The 23,573-nt window shown below is 35.1% G+C and overlaps 1 protein-coding gene across 5 annotated transcripts in view; it reads right to left on the bottom strand.

Annotated features, from left to right (window-relative positions):
- Nucleotides 1–23,573, bottom strand: part of FOXP2 (forkhead box P2) — a 532,789-nt gene that overhangs the window by 45,261 nt on the left and 463,955 nt on the right. For 3 of the 5 annotated variants that reach the window (XM_073809847.1, XM_073809848.1, XM_073809850.1), the window contains 5 exons: nt 19,863–20,000; nt 18,550–18,738; nt 16,836–17,001; nt 4,662–4,875; nt 2,803–2,907 (listed from right to left, as the gene is read on the bottom strand). In XM_073809847.1, the coding sequence (XP_073665948.1) occupies nt 2,803–2,907; nt 4,662–4,875; nt 16,836–17,001; nt 18,550–18,738; nt 19,863–20,000 (812 nt within the window). The remainder of the gene's footprint in view (nt 1–2,802; nt 2,908–4,661; nt 4,876–16,835; nt 17,002–18,549; nt 18,739–19,862; nt 20,001–23,573) is intronic. The other 2 variants (XM_073809849.1, XM_073809851.1) reach the window with 1 other exon arrangement.

Genomic DNA, 23,573 nt, shown 5'->3' with positions numbered 1-23,573 from the left:
TTACACTTTGACATTTATAAGACAGTAATGAAGAACTAGTATTAAATGCTTTTAGTGATCTAGTGAGATCTTCAATGAGTGGTCAGAAAAATGGTTAGCTTCTGTCAACACCTACTTCATAGTAATTCAAAAATTTTCCTGAACACCTTTTAGTCTAGACTTTCTTCTTATATATGTATATATGGCTAAGAATATATATGTTATTCATAAGCAACTGTCCTCTGGTGGATTTTCATTTGGTGCTGGGCAAAAACAGAGGAATTCTGCCAGTTTATTTGGGGATATAATGTGAGAAATGGAATTTGGGACTCAATATATTTTCTACTATCCTTTGCTATTAAACATATGTAGGGTAAATAGTAATATTGGATAGCTTCCTTTTATTTCAAACCAATGGATAAGCTAACTGATACAAAGTACAGCTCAAGCTGTACAATGTATTTCTAGTGCATTTTAGAAATAAAAATGCCACAATAATATTTTCTCAAACACCTTTTATAGTAAACACTGGGTACAAAATTTCTGGAGCATGGATAAACAAAAAACCTGAGAGCTAAAAACCTTTCACAGCTTTTTGACTTGCCTGACATTTTCCCCCCCAAGACTCTCAATCCTCTCCATTATTACAAAAGAAAAGCAAAATCTTCTTTCCAAGAAAATCTGTATTAGTGGTGATGCCTTCTTCGATTCACTTTCCACATAGACACTAAATCAACATTTTTTTCTGAATAAGTGAAATTAATTTAATAAAACATTATTTTATTTCTCTTCAAATTTCCCACACCTTTTTAAGAAAAAGACAATACTAGTATGGAAATATGTCTAATATTTCATTTCAGTACAGTACACTGGCATTAGTTCTATCAACAGAATTTATCACAGATCTTTGACTTACAGAATCTAAGCATATCATAACAAAAATGGACTAAAAAAAAGGCCTTAAAATCTACTGTCATTTGTTCTGTCATCCCTATGAAGTTAATGGGTTGGAAAAATGGTCAGTCTTTGGAAACAAAGTTGATATTTAATTGAAAGGAAATGCTTTTTTAATTGTAACTTCTTCAGTTTTTCAAAAATACTAACTTGAATATGAAAAAGACCCATGGAGGGTAAAATGAGAGTTCATATTTATAAGCTTGTTAGTAATAAAAATATGTATACAAATTTGAGATGAATAAAAATGCTCCTTTCCATGGGCCATAAAGGAAATCATACCGAAACAAAGACATGTATTTTTTTCTTAAAGCTTTATTTTGAATTTTGTCAAAAACAACAACTTAGAACAATAAAATATTTGGTGACTGAGCTAGTTCTATGGCTTAAATTGCCATATACTGAAGAAATAGCAGCAATAGTCCTCTAAATAACCTTAACGATAAGGAATAATATAACATATTAATAAGGACTAACATATTCAAATGAAATATGAAATTAGTTCTTTAAAGAATTATATTCTTATATCCCGTCTTTATTTTAGCAAATGTTATTTTTCTTAGACAGGAAAACTTTAGCAAAGTTACTTAACATTTTAAGAGCTCTCTTTGCTTAGAACGGTCAAATCAGTTTCCTATCCAACAAAATGGTAGCTCACAACTGTTCAGGATAATAGGTGTGCAAATTTTCATTCAAGGCCATGTAGAAAATCCATAATAATATAGGAAGCATTTTTTTCTTTTAATTGGTCAGAAATAAAAATAGTTTAAAAAAATCCTTGTGGAAGTCTTACTGTAATTCAGTTATACAGTTATTATGATGCCAAGTACTTGTGCCTTGTTGTTAAGGTGCTTTTGCTCTATACTCTGTAGTCTACCATTTGTAAACACATCTTTTTGATGTTTCTGCCAACATCCTGGCAACAAAGCAGTGCAATTTCAAATGAGCTAATTAACTTAATTGTTGATGAAGCATGAAACAGTTCATTCACCCTGTTAGCTGCTCCATGACAACATAAGAGTCTCAGCCTGTGAAGTTACTCATCTCCATAAACCTATCTGTAGCTCTCTGTTTAGATCTCTTGTATACTGAAATTGTGCGTGGAAAATGTTTCATGAAAGATGCATATTCTCATTTGAAAAAGAACCTCTTATGAATTAAAAAAAATAAACTATCACTGTATGAAGAAATTAAGGATACACAAAGTTGATTTTAAGCTAGAGAAGCCATATAATCTATCATACAAACATAGCGCCATGTAAGTTTCTTTATGATTCTCAGGGCAACAAGTAACAACATGGAGAAAATCACAACTATCTTAAAATGTTAGTTACTATTAACTTTCAGTTTTTTATTCTTGCTGTTAAATAAATACATTAAATATTATTTAAAGTAAGAAATATAAAGTCTGCAATAAAAAATACACCTTTAAAATCTGTCTTTTGCTTAAATATATGTATGTGTATATATATAATATATATTTTATATATATATATATATATATAAAATATGACTTCTCACATAATGTTACTGGAAATTTTTCTTGAAACCTTGAAATTTAAGTGAATCCAACAAACACGTCTTCCAGTTATTAATGACACTGCTATAGTAAGGCTACTTCTTTTTTCATTCATTCAAAAACTTTTATTGGATGATTTGTAAAATGTTCTCACGAAAAGGTAAAGAGGAAGAGTTAACCGTCTTAGCCTGACTTTGCTAATCTACTTGTTGGAACACACAGAAAACTTACAGTGTGCCTTATGATGGACCTTCACTTTCTTCCTTCAGCTTTCTTTTGTTCATTTACAACTATCTGCTTAAAACTCCCATACAATCCACTCCCTCCCCTAAAAAAAGTAAAAAACCTACTTTAAAAACTGTCCAAAGTCTTCACAAATGCTTTCACAGCCTGGCCATTTGCAAACTCCATGGCCGTAGAGAGTGTGAGAGGCCCCAGTCTCCTCATGTGATGAGCTGCAGCAAAAGAACATGGCATCAGATTGATCTCAAAAAGCCATAATCGTTGCAGGCTGCTAGCGCCTGTCAGGTTACGATCAGTGACAAACAGGTCAAAACAGGTCAATTCAGCTCAGAGCAGTCAGAAAAATTTAATCGTTCTATTGAATAGTTCAACTGCCAAGGCTAGATGATGTTCCAATTAGAGGAGAAATAGAGCCAAAGATGACTGTTAATAAACGATGAAAAACTAAGAGGACTGTATAATATCATATGCTAATCCTGCCATATGACCTTAACGTAACATTTACCTCTAAATAAAAATATATATATTCATATGTGGTCAAGTGAAAAAAACCTGTGTTTTTAAGAAAGTAATAGGAAAATCACCATAAGATTTTCGAAATGTTCTTTTTAGGGAAGATATGGACCTTTAGAATCATTTACATTGTTTAATATTTATGTGCGAACCATATATGTTTCTGCTAGTTACAGCTGATTTAAAAATTCTACTTTGCAACGGTATTCATTAGCTATCTCTTTCTATAATTATCCAAGACTTTTGATAAGTGAGTATTATATCAGATAGATCCTAGAGACATCAACCAACTTCTGAACTGTATAATCATCAAATTACTCTCAATTAATACAACAGCGTGAAAGCATTCAAAGGCATACCATTTTATAATAATGAAAGCTAACAAGAAAAAAATTTTATGATACTTCTAGGAAGACAAAAAACATCACCAAACTATAGCATTATATCTTAAACTGTACTGTAATTATATGTACGTTTCTTTGAAAAAATATTTGCTTAGGGGAAAGGGTTTGTGGCAGCTAGGCAGGTATTCACATACATAACAGAACGCTATTAATCCACTCCACTTAAATATGAATTTTACAGCTATATATCATATGAGACTAAGCCATTCTGTTAAGAAGTCCTACACTTATGCTTCATCTTTTAAAAAGCTAGTTTTCATATTGAGCAATATTTTAGCTTCTATAGTTTATGTAAATTACATTAAAGGACCTGATTAGATAACGATATGCCTGCATAAATAGAACTAAATGGACAAAAAAGTACATGGGTGATCCTTTTACAAAGGCAGTTTTTACACAACTAAAATAAAACAGTAAGTTGAAAAATTACCTAATATAATGTACTCAGTGTTGGTAACTGAAATCAAATAATTTTTCTTTATGAGTATTGAGGCAAATTTATTCAGAAAGTTACCACCGTAATTTCATTTTTATTATATATTTATAATTCCATCATGCCACAACAATAAAAAAGGCAAACCAGATCTTCTATCTTCTGGTTTATTATACCTGTGTTTATATGTTTATGTATATCTATTCTCTGATTTGTAAGCACATGTTTGTAACATATATAAGGGGGATATATATGCATCTTTAATTATTTGAAACTGGTTAAGTTTTAAAATGGTAAAGATGTTCTCATTTCAGCAATCAGGTTAATCACAACATTTTAGCCATAAAAATATATTGACACAATAATTCTGCATGCACTTATTAACAAATAACTTTCTTCAGTAAATTCCCCACTCTATCCATTAAACTGCTGGTATATGAAGTGCTTTTTTTCTAATGAAAATGATATAAATACAAATAATCTAAAGGTTTCTATCAATTTAATTAGTTGTTCTACACATTCTGCCCCTGTTAAGTACAAATCATTATTTTTAGTTTCACAAATGGTGAAAGTAAAGTTTGGTGATATGTAACAGAATGTATCTCCTGAGATTTACCTGTCTCGCCTTGCATTTAGAACTGAAGACTGTCCATTCACCATGGAGTGATGGGTTATTGGTGGTGACGCTTTGGAAGCGGTGGGGGAGGTAGTCGAGGAGGAATTGTTAGTAGTGAGGTCTAGTCCTCCATGCTTAATGCCGTTGTCTTCCATACTGTGAACTCCAGTCACTTCTTTCCATAACTGCTGAATCTCAGCAGGACTTAAGCCAGCTATAAAGTGAAAGAAAGCCCCACTAATATAACAAAGTGAATTTCATATAATGAGCTTAGTATTATCATTGGATTAAGGCCAACCACAAAAGTGATGTTACCAGAATTATTAATATATGATAATAAACCACTTTATACCATCAGCACTATCGTTTCCTCTTCAATAATCAGTTATTTGTTAAAGACTACCAATTCAAGAACAGTACTAGAAATAATAGTATTGGGAATAATATCAAGGATCAGTAGAAAAAAAACACAGCAAGTTCCATTTGAAAATTAAACTATTCAACTTTTAACTTTTTAACTAACTTTTTTCAAGCTTTTACTTATTGCTAGTATGAAGTTTTTATCAGTGAGGAACTGAAAGAACATTTGGAAATAACACATATCAAAAGAAACGAAAAAAGAAGTAAGGTGGGAAACACAAATGTCAGGGGAAAACAGCAAACATTCAAGTCAAAAGAAAAATAGATTTGACAATTATCTAGTTATTTTGATCTTTCTCAGAATGGCCAAGGAAATAACTGAATTTCATTTTGAGGTCCTGAATAAGCCAATATTCTAACTTACATGGATCAATTAATCAGATAATATCTAAATTTCTCCTTCATTTTATGACTGATAGAATAAATCAACTACTCATTTTAAACAAATTCCTGGCTCAGATTATGCAAATTTACCTGACTTATGATGAATGAAAATAGAAAAGCTAGGTACAAGACTTTAGCTTTTCACTGTAATTTTGAAATAAGGAATTGAGAGACTGTTATTTACAGTATTTGACTTACAAAACATTACTTATATATGCCAATTTCTGTGCCTTCATATATTCTTTATATACCTTATGCTCCTTAATCCTTACTACAGTCCAATGGAGCTGACACTTTTATTGTAACCAATTTATTTACAGATAAGGAAGCAAAGAGGGAGAGAGGTTCAAAAATATATCTAAGGTCACAAAGCTTATGTGTGATAAAGCTGGGATTTCAATCCAGGCAGTCTGACTTGAATGCCTTTGCTCCTAAAATATTTTATTAAAAATATGAAAACTGCTGAATAAAGATATACAGGAGGAAATGTACTTGTAATTATAATTGCTATCATTTATTGAGCATCTACTATATTCTGGCGCTTTACATTCATAATCTAAATTAACCTCACCTGACATTAGGAATCATTACATTTTATTGATGAGGGCATGGAGGCTCAGAAAGATTAAATGTGTTTCCCCAGTCACTAAGCTCATAACCAGTGGACAGAATTCAAACATGATGCCCTGTGGGTCCAAAATCTATGTTTTATATTACTGTGTTCATCTACAATATCTGATATAAGGATGGAAATGCTAATCAAACTTCCCCTGCCCCTCCCCCCCACATCAGATGCTCTAGTGACGCTGATCAGTTGAGAGCTGCATGAGAGTGAAGTGGCTTGGAATAGGCAGGGGAGACTGGGGAAAGATAACAGAGTACGATGGTGAGGAGAACTCTCTCACCCCTACCCCTGCAAGTGGAAAAAATCATTGATCTAGACATAGTGGTTAGTAGCCCAGAGCAACAGAAGAATTCTCACTGTTCCAAACATAATTTCTGGTCAAATTATTCGTCACAGTGGAAACCTTAAACCGCTATGCCTATCACAATTTCAAACAGACAGTGTTACTGAAAGCTACCATTCTGGTGATTCTGGCTCCTCACGATTTTAAGACATGGCCTGAGACTAAAGACAAGACAGGGTAACTCAGATTCCCAAAGTTATTAAAAGCTGTTTTTTCTAAAAAGAAGAGGATGGGTTAATAAAGAAAGGTATTTCTGTTACATAGGAAATAATTTCTATATAAAGATTGCTTTAATTCTAGCTTTAACCTGGGATGCTGAAACTTTTCTGACCATGACTTTTTGTTACCTGGCTGCATGTATTATGTGTCCTAACAGCAAAACTCCACGAGTAAATCCTTTTCTGTGAGAGCATCAACACATCCTCTGCATCAGAACTCTCTGCTGCCTCTCCGCTCCACCGTCAGCTCTTGCCTGGACCACTGCTATAGCTTCCTGACTGTCTTCCTGTTTTCACCTTGGCTTTGGCTAATTTACTTTTCATCTATCAGCCCAAAGTTATCTCTCTAAAGGTAAATGAGGCCACGGCACTTCCCCAACAAACCCTCCAATGGCTTTTCAGCCTCCAATGGCTTTTCAGCCTCCAATGGCTTTGAACTTAGAGACAAAAAAAAACAACAAAACTTACCATGGCCCATGAGGTGCTGGCAGTTATCACTTGGTTCCGGCCTGTCTCTCTGACCTCATCCATCGCTGTCTCTCTCCGTTTCATTCTGTTATACTAGCCTTCTGCTCTTTCTCGAATGCATCAAACATTTGCTCCCTTTCGAGCTTTCCTCTGGCGGCCCTCACAGCCTAGGCCCCTCTGGTTGCAAATCTTCTCACGAGTTCTTCCCTCCCTTCTCTCAGGTGGTTCAAGGGTCACCTCCTGTGAGAGGTCTCTGTCCACACTTATCAACCATTGCCCCTCCCCACCTGCCTTTTATCGTGCCCTTCCACCTCACCCTACTTTTTCTTTAGGGCATTAATCGGCCCCTAAACTATATTATTTATTTGCTTTACAGTCTCCCTCCACCATTTTCTAAGAGCAGGGATTTCTTATTTTACTTATTTTATAGACCCCCCAGTGCCTAGAACAGTGCCTGGTATGTGCTCAAGAAATAGTTATTGATTTAATTGATTACAACGGGTTCATACAGTTCTCGAAGACATATTGGTTTGCACATGGAAGTTCTGTGACTCTTAAAGGTCACACTATTTATAACCATTGCTCTCCTATAAGGCCAATGTCTAAAGAATTATAAATGGTACTAGTTGATTCTAACAGGCTGAGTGGCTAATAACATTTTATATTTTGGCTAAAGACTCTTAGACGTTTTTTGAAACTATACCAGTTAAAGATGTTATTAATAATTTAGTTTCTGGATTTTATTAATAATTTAGTTAACCTAAGTATCCACTTCCCTTCTAAAAGTAGAAATCCATTGTACTATTCATTTGCCTTGAAAATTAGTGGTATCACCATGATATCACAATGATAGGGTGACAAACAGTAGGTACATAAACATTTGATAAATAAATAACCTGCTCACCATCCAAATAACGATCCTTAATTAAAAGAATATTTTAAAAATATTAAATATTTATATATTTTAAATATTTAATTTTAACTATTTTAAATAAGGGACAGAGAATAAATAATGTCAAAAAGAGATTCCTGTTAGTGAAACTAGCTCCCCAAAGCATCTACATATTAGAATCACTTGGGGATCTTTTAAAATTTCCAGTGCCCTGACCATAGCCCCAACAAATCAAATCACAATTTCTAGTAGCTTTTGAAGCTCCACAGATGATTCCAATGTACAAATAATTTGGGGGGAATTTTTTTTTAAGTAAACTATTACATTGCCCATGAGACAAAGTTTTCGCATCAACTTGCTTAGCTATTTTCTATGGATACAAAACTATTTATGAAAATGAAACAACTAGCCAATCCATTTTGCAGCATTTTGAAAGTTTGGGGAGTTTTTTATGTTTTGATGTTAGGCAAGAAGTAATTTACTTTTTCAGGCAGTAACTGTGTTCTATGGAACAGTACTCTCGAAATGCTGTTAGTCTAAGAGATCTCAGAAGTCTGTTGTTTCCATCTTGGAGACCCGTGGTTCATGTTAGCAAGTAAAACAGTTCTGAGATACCTGTCTAGTAACAAAGAAAACTTGAGTCTCTTTCTTTAACTCAGTGTTTTGCAAATATGTTTGAAGGAAAAAAATTAACTCAACAAATTCTTTTTACAATTACACTAATTTATTTCAGTTTTAAATACCAGGTATAGGCTTAGGATTCAAGTGATCTCCAACCCAGGCCCCTTCCCTGAATTGCAGGCTGCCTATCTGGCATCTCCACATAACCCTAACAAATTCTCAATTCTTACATGTCCAAAACTAAGCTCCTGTTTTTTCAGCTCCTCTGACCCCAACTCACTCCTCTAGCAGGTTTCTTTGTCCGTTTTATTTAACAGATACTTATATAGTGCTTCTCATATGCCAGTTACTTTTCCAAAGGCTTCATACATAATAACTAATGTAATGCCCAAACCACTATTATTGTTGTTATCATTACCATCACTATTTTCATTTTAGAAATGAGGACACTGAGGCACAGAAAAGTTAAGTAACTTTTGTTCAAGAGCTAATACATGGCCGAGTTCCCCTCACATTTTCAGGTCATTACTCACACAGCCCCTGGCTACCTTGTCTACAAGTTCAACTCCTCCCATCTCCTGTGGTTGCTTAATTTTTTCCTATCCTTGCTTTTTAATTTTTCTCCTTAGCAGTTACCACTATATATTTTACTTGACTTATTTGTTGTCTGTCTTCTACAGTCTGTCTTGTTACATTTTTTACACTAAAATGTAAGTTTTATGATGGCAGAGTTTGCTGTCTGTTTTCAGCATGGCTTTATTCCCAGCGCCTATATGAGTGACTGCCGTGAGTAAACACTCAATGAATGTTACTTAATAGAGCTGTTCAGGGACTTCCCTGGTGGCTCAGTGATTAAGATTCCGCCTGCCAATGCAGGAGACATGGGTCTGAGCCCTGGTCCAGGAAGATCCCACATGCGGTGGAGCAACTAAGCCCGTGCGCCACAACTACTGAGCCTGTGCTCTAGAGCCCGTGAGCCACAACTACTGAGCCCGCATGCCACAACTACTGAAGCCTGCGCACCTGGAGCCCATGCTCCGCAATGAGAAAGCCACCACAATGAGAAGCCTGCGCACCGCAATGTGGAGTAGCCCCGGCTTGCCACAACTAGAGAAAAGCCCACACGCAGCAAGGAAGCCCCAACACAGCCATAAATAAATAAATAAATAAAAGAGCTGTTCAGTGGACCAGAACACTAGTGTAGTGGCAAGCACAATCCGGGAATCAGTGGACTAGAGTATCACAGAATAATAGTCAACTTAAAATCTTAAGTGAAGATTATTCATTTTTCGTTTAAAACATATTTCAAGGAAATATACATATAATACCACTGCTGAAAAGTTTTATAATTTCATAATTTAAAAATTCCGTGCCCACAAAAAATTGAGAAACCCTGTTCTACTTTTGTATGGTGACTTGGCTTCATTCACTGCCAGGACTACAAATAAGCATTAAAAAGTTTCTTTTTCCAGGGCTTCCCTGGTGGCGGAGTGGTTGAGAGTCCGCCTGCCGATGCAGAGGACACGGGTTCGTGCCCCGGTCTGGAAAGATCCCACATGCCACGGAGCAGCTGGGCCCATGAGCCATGGCCGCTGAGCCTGTGCGTCCAGAGCCTGTGGTCCACAACGGGAGAGGCCACAACAGTGAGACGCCCACGTACCGCAAAAAAAAAAAAGTTTCTTTTTCCAGGAGTTGAGAGAATAAAAAGAAGAATTCCTAATCAAATTGCATATAATATGACAGATAAAACAATTAAATAACAATTCTTTATTTCTAGAGTTAGAGTTTGCAGAGTACTGGGTGCCAAGCACTGTGCTAAGAATTAATGAAAATTTTATCATTCATATCTAGATTATACATTCTTGGGGCATACAAGAGGTAAAAGTTTCACGTATTGGTAAAAATTACATGAGCATCTTTTTCACACTCAGAAATAAATGATCCTTTCCACGTCCTTTTATTTTTTACATCCAGTAATTACTTTTTAATATTAAATAAATAATTTTAATATAGTACGATATAAAGTCAGTCTACTGTGAATTTTTAATTAATTTATTTTCTAGGGTTATTTACAATTAAAAGTAATAAAAGTGAATTTTGGTAAAAATATTTGTATTATTCACATATTTTATTGAATGATTTAATATTCAATACTTGAAATTATTGAAATATTATCATTAATTTTCACTTTTCACCTTAAATTTTACATTTTGAAAAACTAGTATACACGCATGGCCAAAATAATTGAATCACAGGGAAGGGTATGCATTGTAAAATTAAATTTCCCTACCAGCCCTGACCTCTGGGTCCCCAGTACCTCTCCAGTGGCAACCATTATTCCAGTTTCTGAGCTACCTTCAGAAAGCCAAGTGTTCATTTATAATTTGCCAAACCTAACATCTTATTGATCTGTATTTGACTAGGGGCTTACTATAACCTGTACGTAAAATGCCCATCTTTAAAATGTACTTTCAATGACAGGTGTACCTAATACACATTTCGTCCAAATGCTGAATTACAAGAAGTAAAAATAGCTATTTGGCTGAAACTGAGACCAAAGGCAAATATCTCCACCAAGGAAAGAATTTCTGGGATACAGGAATATATCTGATATAAAAAAATTCCTGCTATGATTTTACTATGAAAATTTTTACAGGCTACATTTTTACAGTTTGATATTCTATTACAAAAGCAATGACTTCTTATTTTTCTTGATCATGACATTTTAATGTGGCAAAGTTGACGTTTTCCTTTTAAGTCTTCCCTCAACACATAAAGAATTGACAAATAGAACTTTTTTTTTAAGACAGATGGCCTAAATGGCATTAAACCTATTTTAATATACGTATGTTAGTATACTAAACAATTCTACAACAATTAGAATTATGACATAATTTAATCTCCCTCTTCCTATCTCATTTAAATTTTCTCAACAACTAACTCAACATATTTTTAATATATCCCTATGTATTTATTTATCCCTAAGTTAGTTTTTATGCATAACAGCATTCACAAGTAACTTTGCAAAGTTTTACTCCGACTATAATAAATGTACCTTCAAACTTTAGCTCATTGATGTTGTTTTCAGCATGTAAAACCCCAAAGGAGATTTTCCTAAATTACAAATAGAAGATTTACTGGTATTTGAAAGGGAATACTAAAATGGTAACAATAATTCTGCATGACGTACATTGTTCTTAGTGCTGGTGCTGTTACCCTGATTAGATATATGTTCTATGTAAGCCCGTGATCACAGATTAAGCAAAAAAATCAAGGATGCCAGAGTGGTGCTCAAGTAGCCATTTGGCTATTTAGATTTCCATAAGCAAAGCATGAAGTCCAAGCCAAATAGCTGACTTTGGCTGAATACTGATGCCAAAGAAAAACTTCAGCACAGTCCTAACTCAGCATGAAGGACATTATTATATTTTATTTAAAAAGATATCATTTTCTTTATTGTTCAACAGATTCCAAGCTCATCTAGTTCTACAAGGTGTTAGTTTAAAACAGGACTGGCTGGTTACCTAGCATTCCCTGTTTGGTCTTTCAGATTGGTAATGAAAATGGTTGTTTTAGATAGCTTCTACAAATTCAAAAATATTTTAAAAGTTGGAATTAAACATATATACACATATACAAATATATATGTGTGTGTGTGTGTATATATATCCCTATAGTAATACTAAACCTATGAATATATTGCGTATTGGGATACACTGACTTCTATCTTATATCAAAAACATATCAAAGTTTAAAGTGCATGTCACAATAATTTCCTATTTTTTAACCTGTAGACAGTGGTACTGAGTCACGAAAATATGTCACTAATTAATTGCTAGTTGATATTTAAAGTACACATTATATCAAATAGCTTTATAATCAGTATTTTATTCAAGATTGATTTACAAATCCATCCTTTTTTGACTTCTGTATACCTACAGTCACTCTATATACATACTTAGAGATCGTAATTTAATTGCCTATTTCACATTAAAATCCAATATTATAGTAATGTTCATGATGACTTAAAATGCTTAATATTTAAAATGCCTTACTTTAAAATGATAAAATACATTACATCATTTTGCAATATAGAGAAAAATGTCTGTAAATCTCCTTATCAAAATTATAATTTTGTTACATCTATCTGATTCTCATGTACATATTTTTATACAGTTGAAAGAAACGAACTTTAAAAGTAGTCTGAGCAAGCTGTGTTAAATCATGGGGTAAGTATGGCATATTTTTATGCCATACTTATGGCATATTTTTAAAGATACAGTGAGAATATCATCACTGCGTGTTAATCCTGCTTGGTTTTCACATGGCTATTATTTGTAGCTAATCAGCCAACCAAAAACCTGAGGCAAAGTGAACTGAATATTGATAAAAAAAAAATATTAATTGTCCAAAATAACCAGTAACTGAGGCAGAAATGATTCAGCGCTTACATTATTTAACAATTATTTCTTCATTTTCTCCCACTCTGAGATTCCAGAAGAGTACTATGAACTTATGTTCCTTTACTGTCACTGGTTTATAACACATTCCACCTGTGTTGGGCTGATGGGACTCTCCACAATGGCACTTTTCACACATTCATCTAAACAGCTGAAAACACAATGATGACTTCCATCTTTTTTGTTTGGACCTAGAGATTATCATACTAAGTGAAGTAAGCCAGACAGAGAAAGACAAGTATACGATATCACTTATATGTGGAATCTAAAAATAAAAAATGATACAAATGAACTTCTATACAAAACAGAAATAAACCCACAGACACAGAAAACAAATCTATTGTTACCAAAGTGGAAAAGTGGTGGGTAGGGATAAATTAGGAGTTTGGGATTAACATATACACACTACTACACATAAAATAGATAGCCAGCAAGGACCTACTGTATAGTACAGCGAACTATACTCAATATTTTGTAATAACCTGTAAGGGAAAAGAATCTAAAAAAGAATATATATATATATATATATATATATATATATATATATATATATATATATATATATATATATACCTGAATCACTTTGCTGTACACCTGAAACTAACACAACATTGTAAATCAACTACACTTCAATTAAAAATGTTTCTTAAAAAATACACTTTCTGCTCAAACCCAGATATGTTTTCAGATTTACTTCCTTTCCCTCAACGTTCTCCATTCTGTGAGTTTTATTTCTCATATATCTTACAGAGAATACAAATAGAAGAAAGTAAGTGGTGATCATTTTGTTGGGTAGAGAAATAGCAAATCACTACGTTGTGCAGATCAGGAACTAACCCAGTGCTGTAAGTCAATCATTTCATGATGTATGTAAGTCAAATCATTATGCTGCACCCCTTATACAGTGCTGTATGTAAACTATATCTCAATAAAACTGGAAGGAAAAAAACAAATAGAAGAAAAAAAGGAAGATAATGCTATCAAAAGAAGGCTCAGAAATTAGAGAAAGTTTTCATTTGAACACTATTAGAATGGTTATATCATAATGAATATTCTTGTTCGCAAGATAAATAGAAGAAAAAAAAATAGAAGAAACAAATAGAAGAAAAAAATAGAAGAAAAAAGAAATAGAAGAAAAAAAGGAAGATAATGCTATCAAAAGAAGAAAAAAATAGAAGAAAACAAATAGAAAAAAAAACAAATAGAAGAAAAAACAAATAGACAAATAGAAACAAATAGAAGAAACAAATAGAAGAAAAAAAGGAAGATAATGCTATCAAAAAAACAAATAGAAGAAAAAAAGGAAGATAATGCTATCAAAAGAAGGCTCAGAAATTAGAGAAAGTTTTCATTTGAACACTATTAGAATGGTTATATCATAATGAATATTCTTGTTCTCAAGATATTTCTATGCTTGTTTTGGAAGAATGCAGTTTAACAAATATATTTTAGATAATTACATCTTGTTTCTACGAACATCTATTTTAAACATTCTTGAAATGTTTGTTTGAATGGTTTTACTCAAATAAAATTATATTTCCCTATTGAGGAGAGAAAAACACCCAGATCCCAACTATAGACTTTATTTAAATTTTACTAAGAAAATCAATGACATAAATTTATTGCTTCTGTTTTAGTACAGTTTCTATGAAAGAACTCTATATTTACATTGAACTAATTTATAAACACTTTTATTTTTTAAACCTTATTTCTTTCTTTGTCCTCAAGTTGTATTTATTTTTCCATAAAAACAATTATTTGTGAATAGAACATTCACTGCTGTGGTGACGCTATGGTTTATTCCAATTCTCTTTGGAATGACACAGAAAAGTAGGTTTATTGCCTTGTTTTTCTTTCACTATTTTTTTTTTTTTTTTTTTTTTTTTTGGGTTTGCGGGCCTCTCACTGTTGTGGCTTTTCCTGTTACGGAGCACAGGCTCCCGATGCACAGGTTCAGCGGCCATGGCTCATGGGCCCAGCCACTCGGCGGCATGTGGGATCTTCCTGGACCGGGGCACGAATCCGTGTCCCCTGCATCGGCAGGCGTACTCTCAACCACTGCGCCACCAGGGAAGCCCCTTCTTTCACTATTTAAACTTTATCTTTCTTGATTTCCTAGGAGTGATTCAGTCAGGTGAATTAGAGGATCTGAAGTCAAATGAAAGAGGAATTCTGGGAAAAATAAGCCATGGAGACAGTAATTTGATAAATAAAAAGAAAAACATTTACCACAATATTTATAATTTAATGTGCCCAAAATAATAATTATGTGTATTTAAAAGACTCTTTTATTAACCTAATTATAATTTTTGTATATTTAATTGTTCTTGATTTTCTTCAGTGTATCCTATAGAGTCAGAAAAATGCACAGCAAGTACTAGTGCAATGTGAGCCCCTCTGGAACAAATATAAGTGACTTGAATGAAAGTTCACTTGGATTAAAGTTGTTCCAACAAAATCCAAATGGAAATTAGAATATGCTTTTAGGATGTTTATGGATACATGACTTTTACCTGTATTGAGAATTTTAGCACACGAAGAATGATTCTGTTTACCATTCTATTTCCTTTTTTTTTTTTTACTTAGAACTCTTTCCATTTCCCAAAAGTTGACTCAAATAATGAATATATACAATTGTATATTTGTATGGTATTGTATTATTGAATTATCAAAGTACATCCGAAGCTTTCTTATCAGAAAAACAAGAATACAATTGCCAGCTTTCTAAAGCTGTAATTCACAATACAGTACATGTATACGCAATATCCTTTTAGAGAAAGGAGGATCAATATGGTCCCAGGATGCATGATGAGGTCCCCCAAAGCATAACTGGGACTATGCTCTGTAGAAATACATAAAGCCTTCCTTTTATATATAGCGTGAAGATTAGGAGCGTCTATCTTTTTCTTATCAGTTGTCCACCAAAACTCCTATCAGCTCACTTATGTTAAATGGAGTGTTGTTAGCCTTCCCACTAATCCTATTCCCTGCAGATCTTCAGTGTGTATTCAATAGCTTGAATTCAGTAGCTTGAATTGTGTTGCCCTTATACATAGTCTTCCATAAGACTAATAAATACACATTTAATATCTAACAAAGCACTTGAAAGCGGTTTACTGCACACTTAAAAAGCAATGTGGAGTAAAACTTCTGAGTCTCAAGAAAAAGGGGCATGCAACCATGTTAACAGTCATTTCTTTTTTTAATTTTTATTTTATATTGGAGTATAGTTGAATTACCATGTGTGTTAGTTTCAGGTGTACAGCAAAGTGATTCAGTTATACATATACATGTATCTATTCTTTTTCAGATTCTTTTCCCATACAGGTTATTACAGAATACTGAGTAGAGTTCCCTATGCTATATAGCAGGTCCTTTTTGGTTATCTATTCTATACATAGTAGAATGTATATGTTAATCCCAAACTCCAAACTTCTACTAACTTTGGGTTTTGTTTGTTCTTCTTTGTCTAGTTGCTTCAGTTGTAAGGTTAGGTTGTTTATTTGAGATGTTTCTTGCTTCCTGAGGTAGGACTGTATTGCTATAAACTTCCCTCTTAGAACTGCTTTTGCTGCGTCCCAAAGGTTTTGGATCGTCGTGTTTTCATTTTCATAACAATCATGCTTTAATAATAAACATAAAGGTTATAAAAACGAAAGTTCTCAAGGTATAAGGTAGACAGGCCACACAGTGGCAGCAAGTGCAAGCTGAGAAATGGAGCGTGCGCGGCGGTTTATATGTACCTTGAGGCAGCGACTGGACAGGAAGGGCCGCCTGGCCAGGTGGGATGGAGATGAGTCCCTGACGCTGAAGGCTGAGCAGATGCTGCTGCTGCTGGAGTTGCTGCATCTGGAGGAGCTGCTGCTGGAAGACAAGCTGCTGGGCCGCCAACTGCTGCTGCTGCTGCTGCTGGTGTCAGAAAACCCAACCCAGTGAGCGAATGGACGGCAGAGACCAGGGTCTGTGCAAACAGCCCTCCTACAGCGATACGTAAGCTTCTTTCATCGCCCCGGTACGTTTGTGAACGGTCATCCCATTGTCAAAGCTCAAGGGCAGAATGTGAGCAAGCTCTAGATTTTCAGTTGCTTTTCTTTCAAATATTAACACAGCAACAGAGAACCAAGGAACTTGCACTGAAAGGGGATGGAACAAGGTCTAGAGAAAGTGTGTCACGAAAGTTCAGACTTCTTAAAAATAGGCTTATTGCAGATGATAGAAAATTTACTTAGACTCAAAGAATGACACTTTACGGAAACAGTCCACCTCAACAACACTTTTGTTTTTTTTCCAACTGAATAAGTTTGATCTGCAGAAGTCCATGACCGTGGTCTCTAGTGACCTATTAGTAAACTGGGATGTAGCCTTCATAGGACAGGCCTGTTAGCTCTCTCTCTTCCTCTTCTCTCTTATTGGAATATATGAAAGGTAGAATTATGTTCAAGGCCAAAAAAAGTGCCCCTTACTGGAAGGAAAAGTGTAAGTTCCCATTTTGTGAGGCATCACAAGACAAAGCAGACTTCTTTTGGACTCGGGAGGGTATGAGAAGGCAGTCATACTTCAGAGAAAGACAAGCTGCTGTGAAAGACCTTTCCTTTTTAGTTTGGGGAAAAGAGAAACTTCTGATGCGCTCACTGGAAAACAGACTGCATAACGGAGCAAGTCATGTGGATTGCCCAAAGCCTCCGGAGAAATAAGGGAGCAATTTCTATTCTGTAGTTGATGGCTGTCTGAAATTCTATTCACAAATCCAAACAGAAACAAAGCCTCAGGGGGTCAAAACTGTTTCCTGTACGTTTGCATAATGGGCAGCTTGAAGACAACGGCTCTGTTACCTGCTGATCAATTTAACTACTTCAACTGTTTTGTTTGTATTATGTTTATATTTGATGCAGTTTGCTGACAAGCACAAGCTAGGCCTGAGAAGCCAGCTTGTCAGTTTGATTTATGAGCATATCAAACTGGAACTTTCTACTCGCCACTCCAAACCTACAGTAGCAGTTCATTAATCAGGGGCCTGTGACTTTGAAATCTGGGCTCAACCACTTTCTCCCTGGCTTCCCCTCCCCCCCCACAACTCCCAACCACAGGCTCAATTTGCATGCCTGTCCTCTGAGCTGCACCACTGAGAAAGATAAGGTTCCCTCACCAACTTCGGTTCTCGGGTGGATACGAGATAATCAGTACTTTGTCCACCACACAGCTTGCTCTTTGTACACTGTGATTCATTAGTGAACAGGAGACGACAGCAGCATTGGATCGTAACTCTCAAGTCCCACGCTGCAAAAAAAGTAGAGCAGGAGAGCTCTCCTGTTACTGTTATGAAGCTCAGTACAAATGTAGCATAATGCATCTTGGACAGCAAGAGCCTGGTGATAGGAGGGTCTAACGCTGCCCTGGCCTCCGAGGGCCCCTCCCAGCCTCGCCCTCCTCTGCGTGGGTGAGCCGGCCAGATCCTACCTCTTTCGCTTGCTTTCCGGGATGCTGCTGCTGCTGCTGTTGTTGCTGCTGCTGTTGCTGCTGCTGCTGTTGCTGCTGCTGCTGCTGTTGCTGCTGCTGCTGTTGCTGCTGCTGCTGCTGTTGCTGCTGCTGCAAAAGCTGAAGATGTAACTGCTCTTGCTGTTTCTTGTAAAACTCTTGTAGTTGTTGCTGAATAAACCATTTTGACTTTAATAAATAAAGGCAAAAGTTGCATGTATTATAAACCTCCTAAACTCCTCTAGACTGGCACAGGGTCGAGTCTCCATTAAGATGCGTCTCACAAGAACAACGACAGATACGCATTGGATTCCAGGAGACAGATCTACACATACATTGTTTCTGCCAAGGCAGCTCTGAAACTTTCCAATCCAGACTCCAAAGTATCCTAAACGAAAGGGTATAGAAGATCTGTATTCTAAATGGCTAGGGCCAAATGAATACCCTCGATGGTTATATCTGCAGCGTTAATAGCACATCAAAATAGGGTCTACTCTACCATTTATAAGAACCAACTATAGAGTTACATAAAATTAGAGTGACCGTTTCTTACTGGGAAAAAAATTGTAATCCATCGGATGGACGGGAGAACGTCAGACTTAGAAATATACGTAACTGGCCTGTGGTCATCATCACAGAACATAGCAAGTCAAATCTTTAAGAATTTAGGTAAAGCACATTATTTTCTGTATGAGAAGTAAGTCTATAACATAAAGCCCACTTTATATGAACTCAAAGCTCTAATGATGTACATATTAGGAACATTAGTTTTGCTATTGAAAAAAAGATTAACCTCATGAATTGGTGGCTCAGCTGTTCAACTTTGTTCTAGTTAGTAGCTACTTCTATTCCTAAAATCTGAATTTATTGTGGAAAGGAAAGTTTGGGACATTACTTTCCCTACTGTAACAAAATAGCCAGTTCCAATTTCATACTTATGTGAATTCAAAGGAGGGTTGAAGGGTTAGAAATTTCAAAAGCAACAATTATCTGTAAGTCTCTTTGCACTTTTGTTGGCAAGGCTCTAAATCCAAAGCACCTAAGTAGTTGAATATTTAAATATTGCTTTATCTCATGTTGAAATGGTACCTATTTCTTACTCTTACTCTAGACCTTAATGAATTTAAAAAGAATAAGGGATCTAAATTTTACTACTCAGTTCTGCAATTAACATGCTACATTTGTGTTCTAGCATGCTGACAGGTTGTCCTTTCCAGTGGAGAAGGAATTGTCATATATGCCCATGACACTGTCAACACGGGTGCTAGCACTCCAAAGCAGGTAATCCACATTACCTGCTGCAGCATGACTGCCTGCTGCTGCTGGAGAAGGGCTTGGAGCTGCTGAGGAGACAGGACTTGCTGCTGAAGGATCTGCTGCATTTGCTGAGGGGTGATCACCTGGGGAGTCATCATGGCCACCGACACAGGCACCTTGACAGAGACAGAAGGAGAAAGAGTGGACGTTACCAAACGTCTGTTAGCCTACTTCATAGCTATATGGCATCCCTACCAAAATCTTTAGTAGTGATGACCAATCATTTTCATAGAATAATTGTTATATTATTTAACTATTTAATAATGATATTTTAGGTACCACAGTGTTTAGACACTGGTTTTCCAGAGGCATCAGATGTCATCAGATTCCACCTTTACGTTCCACACCTCTTACGTATTATGCTAAGATGTGCTGCTTTGACTAGCATAATTAGAAATAAACAATTACATGTCAGTTTTCTCAATACTTCATAATTGATAATCTCATCAATGTCACAGTGCTACAAACGAAAGCCTTTTGAAATGATTTACAGGTATGATTAAGATAGATATGATGAAGATTAAATGACTGGAAAAATACACATTTAAATATCTGTTATCAAAGTCAGTAAAAAGAATGTATGTGCAGTGTACTTATTCATAAAATATAACCTGTCTTCAAAATTTAATATATATATATATATATATATATATAAATAAAATATACACAGTACTAGAAAAATACACACAGTAATACATATTACTACATGAGTACTTGGAGTAACTCATATAGGATATTTATTTATTTACTTACATATCCCCAGAAAATAGCTACATAGATAGGTCTTCTCCAAGAAGGGATCATAAGCCTCGTATTCTAGCTTCTCCTTTAAACATTTTCTTATTTCAAGCTAACTAAACGTATACTGGGAAGTCCAGAAATCTAAAGATTACTCAAAGGTTATTCATTATACTGAAAAATAAAGTATTTTGCTCAAAATGTCCTTTCTACCATTTTCTTCTCCTTCAAAGTTGTAAAAATTAAAGAGTCAAAAAGAAAAGGAAATAAGGAGGGAGAGAAAGAAGCAGAAGAGAAAGATGAAGCAAGGAAAATACAAAGTAAGGAAAAGCCAGGGGGAAAGTCTGAGAGAAAGAGAGAAAGGCTGTGGAGAGACAGGAAAAGGTTGGCGAGAGAGGCGAACAGGAAGTCCTCCTGCACGGAAGCCTGACGTATCTATCTGCTCGGTTGGGCGGCAGTCACACTCTTTGAAGGCACTGCTTGTACTAACCAGCAAGTAATCAGACAACTTGTCAACTTGCCAAGTTTGCAACCTTTGAAAAAGTAATCATTTTCTTTCCTAGAGAAAACAATTCACATTTACTGTAAATAAAAGCAAGTATTTATATAAACACCACTTTTGAACAAATTCTTGGGACAACATGTGTCTTTGAAAACAGAAAAAGATTAACAGACATGGTTCACAATTTATCCTCAGAGTCATTTTTAATACAGTTCAACCTTTTTGAGTCTGGCACTTTATATCATAAACAAAGGAGAAATTAATAATGAAAACAAAGTTAGGGGCTTCTCTGGTGGCACAGTTAAGAATCTGCCTGCCAATGCAGGGGACACGGGTTCGAGCCCTAGTCCGGGAAGATGCCACAGAGCAACTAAGCCTGTGCGCCACAACTACTGAGCCTGTGAGCCACAACTAATGAGCCTGCGTGCCACAACTACTGAAGCCCACGCACCTAGAGCCTGTGCTCTGCAGCAAGAGAAGCCACCACGATGAGAAGCCCACACACCCCAATGAAGAGCAGCCCCCACTCGCCGCAGCTAGAGAAAGCCTGCGTGCAGCAACGAAGACCCAATGCAGCCAAAAAAAATAAATAAATAAAGTTAGAAGAAAAAAATAAAGGAAGTTCAGGATGGATTAATTCCTCTCCCTCAAAAAAACCACTTCATATTTCATACTAAAGAAAGTATTTTCTATCCCTTGCTCTCTGGAAATATGGATTAATTAGATGTAATTTTGTAACATGAGGGGAAAATATCACAGAATAACGGAAAGGAATTCAAAAGTGCTTTTCAAAAATATTTCTGGATTTTTTTAGAACATACTTTCATACCTATAGATTACTGTACTTGAAAGCATCATAATAAAAGGCATTCTGAAATGTATGCTGTAAAATTAATTGATCCAGTGGGTTGCCCATGTGTTTAGTTGTTTAAATATTTAATAGTCAGTTTACTTAATTGTTCTTTGATAAACAGAAAGAATGGTTAGAATAAGCAGTTTGGAAAAAAATTATCTATCTACAAAAATGCCTTTCCTTCCAGGAATAATTTACCTCATACTGTCTCCAAATAACAAGGAATGAAACTGAAATGAAGGAACAGAGAAAGACAAACAGGTTAAACTTTAAAAAGGCTGCCAATCCAGATAAATAGATAGGTAAGTGGGTAGCTAGATTATATACATGTAGATAGCTATACACATGAATATAGGTAGATACCTTCTATTAAGTCTATCATGTGATAAGAAACTTGTCACACCTCTCTCATCTAACAGCCCCTTACCACTTTTTAGCATATGGAGTATTTTCACTTAATTAACTCTATCTACAAGTAAAGGTACTTTATGTGTAACTGATAACAAAGGTACTTTATAAGAAAAGTAATATGAATGGAGGCATGCAATTATTATTGTAAACTGCAAGTTTACAATCAGAATTCATCTTATACAAATTATATTACCCTATAGCTTGCTGCTAGCATGACTGATTTGATGTACAAGCAAGTTTAAGCAAGTTTTCTACCTTTGCATTCTTTAGAGTTCATTAGCCCTTTCACCGTGGTTAAATTAATTATGTTCTGTCCTTGAAATGGTTTGTGAGTGTCCTCCTTACATTTAAAAGTTTATGACATAAAAATAACCATTATGTCATTGTCATCCTAAAATCGTATGTATCACACTTATGTGATATTCTGCAAATTTTAAGCAGATTCTGGCCTACCCTCTAGGAAACTGCCATCTAACACAAACAATATACAGACATAAGGATATGTAGAAAAAGGACGCAACTAATTGAACACTCTACTTCCATAAGATATGTACAAAACACAAACTGAAATTAATTATATATCTAGGAAAGCACAAGTACACTTCTGAGGGACTTCTAACATTATAAATAAGCCAATACTATCACCTATACATCTACGTACATGAGCTCATCCAAAATGAAACATTTGAGGCTATTAAAAATTTTTAATATTTTATTAAATAGAAAATTAGTTTTTCCTACAACAAATGTCAATTACATGTTATATGTAGACTGCTCCACTGGCCTTGTTTAGAACATGCAGAATTTCTCCATTTCTAAGTGAATCATTTTAAGTGACACGTTTCCTTCATTCCTCCTTTATCACTTTTGTTACTGTCCCATTACCTTTCTTTGCTACTGCAAGCTACTTTAGGAATTCATTGACAAAGACGAATAGAGATTAACTGAGTACATAACTTATTTTTGAAGATTATACTACTTTATCAAAATGTAAACAGGCAAAACCAGCATCAGATTTGAAAGTCTGTGGATAACTTTCTAAAATATATATACCTTCACAAGTTAGGTGTTAAGCTTAAGGAAATATTTTCCTCTAAATATATACTTTTAATCATGCAAATATTCTAATGAGGGACCACAATTTAGATGTGTGATAGAGGAGGGGAGGGAGAACTTATCTTAGAT

Source organism: Tursiops truncatus, chromosome 9 (genome assembly GCF_011762595.2).
Source record: "Tursiops truncatus isolate mTurTru1 chromosome 9, mTurTru1.mat.Y, whole genome shotgun sequence".
NCBI classification, from domain to species: domain Eukaryota; kingdom Metazoa; phylum Chordata; class Mammalia; order Artiodactyla; family Delphinidae; genus Tursiops; species Tursiops truncatus.
Note: the sequence above shows the minus strand (reverse complement) of the source record. Positions and strands in the feature narration are given on the sequence as shown.